The 2,937-nt window shown below is 50.6% G+C and overlaps 1 protein-coding gene across 1 annotated transcript; it reads left to right on the top strand.

The window, feature by feature from the left end:
* Positions 1 to 1,129: 1,129 nt before the first annotated feature.
* Positions 1,130 to 1,942, top strand: EI90DRAFT_3120414 (uncharacterized protein; the record flags this gene model as incomplete). The annotated part of the gene is made up of 3 exons (XM_039063311.1): positions 1,130 to 1,343; positions 1,393 to 1,607; positions 1,664 to 1,942. 3 exons carry the CDS (start codon positions 1,130 to 1,132, stop codon positions 1,940 to 1,942), a joined length of 708 nt encoding a protein of 235 aa, XP_038918589.1.
* Positions 1,943 to 2,937: the final 995 nt, after the last annotated feature.

Raw genomic sequence — 2,937 nt, 5'->3', positions numbered from 1 at the left:
CCCACTTGTACATAGGTTACGCCCCAGTAGTAAAATCAACTAGAGTTACCCCCTTAGGTTCTAATTGGCAGTCAGTAAGTTAGGGCACGGACGTGTCACTAGGCACAGCGCTCTTGGCAGAAGTCGCTGAGGCCAAAGCCCTCCGTTACGGAGACATTCCTTCGTCTCGAGTCTGGTCTCTGACAGAGACAGTTGGTGTCATATCCATACAACTCCAGACCTCTGCTCCTGTTTCTGGACCTCCATCTCCTCCTCCAGAACTCCACATCCTCCACCCCCTCCTCCCCCTGTTGGTTGTTGAGAGTCCACTCTACCTCTGGCTCCAACACAACGTCCAACACTACCTCCGATCTGACTCCAGTTTACTCCGGGTCTGATCCCAACCTCGTACCTTCCAGACCAGAGTTTGCGATGCTCCTTACCTCCGGCTCCGGACTCCTTACCGGAACCCTATTGCACCTCCACCTCCAGAACTCCAGTCACATCTCCGGCTCCGGACTTTGACCTCCTCCTCTGTCTTATCTCCTTGTATTCCTTATTGCATTTCATTTATTATGTCTAGCCAATATTCCGGACTTTAACTTCCGACTCCGGACCTCTGGAACTTACTCCGGACCCTGCAGTCTCTACTGTATGGTGTCATTTAATCCTCTTGTTGCCTCTTCCTTATTTAGACAGCTGCTTCCTTTCCATATTAGTCAGCTGTCATTCCCCACAATCCACTCCACTCCTTCCCCTCTTGGCCTTGCCCTTTTGGGAAGCATTATAGAGTTCCAACCCTTGACCCTTGGGGTTGTTCCCTCATCCAGTCCCCCTTTGTTCTCCTTCCAGTTCCTTTTGTCCTCTGACTCCACTCCTGTATTATATATACACTCTGTACATAGTTCCTGTACCCCAAGTCTGAAATCGACCACGATGACAATGACAACTGGATTGTCCCCCAAAGAGACTCCCCCTGCTAACCTGAAGTTAAGGACCACCTTAGACAACAAGCAATGGCACAGCGCTCCACTTGAGTTGCTGAGGCCAAGGTCCGTCCACTCCTGAGTCCCTTCTCCACTTCCAGACAACTCTGCCTGCTCATCTAACAGTTGGAGATATTGGAGATATACTAGAGAAAGGACTCGTTATGGATGATTTGAGTCTCGAAGGTGCATTGGTGTCTCTGTTGCTTACACCGTTTAGAAATACTCAAAGACCCCCTGCAGTTTTTTTAGAAGCTTGCATTGCTGGCTATGCACAGAAAAAGGGGAAGTCCCCCCAAGAAGTTATGAAGAGGTTCCGTTTACACAATCCCACTGAAGTGGGCCAAACAGCTTGGCAAACATGGCTTAAGCTTCACTGTGAGTTAACCACATACTTGCAAGATATTAGGGACTAATCATTTCCTAGCTGGAATTGACAGTCAAGAAGCAGCATGCCTGCATAAATTACGGCAACAGGATATCGATAGGAAGTACCCTGACCAGGCAGAAGAAGCAAAAGCATTCTATGATAAAATCCTGATACATTGCAGGGACCTTGTTCTATTGAAGGATGAGAGGGAGGCTCAACCAAATGAAGGCCTTTATCTGTTGCAGAAAATAATGGGAAAATATGCTGCTCAGGTGTAGTACAGAATCCAGTAACTATCAATCGATTGTACTGAAAATTTTGCTGATAGCTCACTGCACTCAGCTCCATTCATCCTGTTGGGGTGGTGTTAGTGGGGTTCATAGCAGATGACAAGCTTGCCCCTCATGTCAGGGCACACCCGCCCAACCCGCCTCCACCTGGGCCCACCTCACCCGGTACCTCTTCTCTCACCCTGCACCCTTCCTTCCCCCCTCTATCCCTCTTCCACTTCTATTTCTATTTCTCACGGACTGTTAGAACCAGGCGGATTCGGACAACTCCGGAGTGGAATCGGAGACTTAGCATGGAAGGACCTTGGCCTCAGTGACTCAGGCGGAGCGCTGTGCCATTGCTGGTTGTCCTAGGGGTCCCTAATTTCGGATCTAGCAGAGGGAAAGTCTCTTGGGGGAATTCATGTCGATTTTGGACTGAGGTTACAAGTTACTATGTACATTGTATATAAGGAGGGGTCCGGAATCAAAAGGAGCGAGGGTAGGACGAAAGGAGACAAAGGGAGATGGAAAGAGGAACAACACTGAGGGTCAAGGGTTTGACTCAATGGTGTTTCCCAAAGGAGGAGTGAAGGGCCAAGGCCCAAGGAGGAAGGAAGGAGGTTGGGAGTGGGGAATGACTAGCTGACTGAATAGAAAGGAAGCAGCAGCCCAAATAGGAATGAGGGAGAATAGCGGAATTGAATGGAGCAATGCAATAGTTGCAAGGTCCGACATAAGTCCGGAAAGTCCGAACTCGGAAGTTAAACTCCGGAATATTGGCAAACATAATTAAATGGAATGAGCTAACCAATACAATGGGTATAAGTGGAGGTGGGGTCAAAGTCCGAGGTCGGAGCTAAGACCGGAGGTTCCGGAGACGGAGACGCAAACAGGATTCCGGAGCGGAGGTCCGGAGTCGGGAGCATAGGTTTTGCGTACTCGTCTGGAAGGTGTCGAGGTTGGGGTCGGACCCGGAATGTTCCGGAGTCGGACCGAAGGTGGTGTCTGAGCCGGAGGTGGGATAGCCTCTTGGGAGTCGGCAAGGAGAAGGTGACGGAAGGGAAGTAGGGCTCCGGAAGTCGGAGTTCGGAGTTCTGGGAGCCCGGAGCGGAGGTCAGGATTGTATGGATATGACACAGACGACCTTTCCCTTATATCTATGTGTTATTGACCCGCCTGCGATGCGCACATGACATGCCTAGCCCCGGATGCCCCAGACGGCTCTAGGGCACAACCTAGTGTGCACACATGCAGCATATGCCCTCAGGATCCCCCACAGGGACACCCAGGTGACTGTGGCTGTATGCAGGGTGACATGGCGGACCTCATG

The sequence above is a fragment of the Cantharellus anzutake genome, assembly GCF_015039405.1.
Source record: "Cantharellus anzutake strain C23 chromosome Unknown EI90scaffold_13, whole genome shotgun sequence".
Taxonomy (NCBI): Eukaryota; Fungi; Basidiomycota; class Agaricomycetes; order Cantharellales; family Hydnaceae; genus Cantharellus; species Cantharellus anzutake.
The sequence above is the reverse complement of the archived record's forward strand: the minus strand, read 5'-3'. Positions and strand labels throughout refer to the sequence as shown.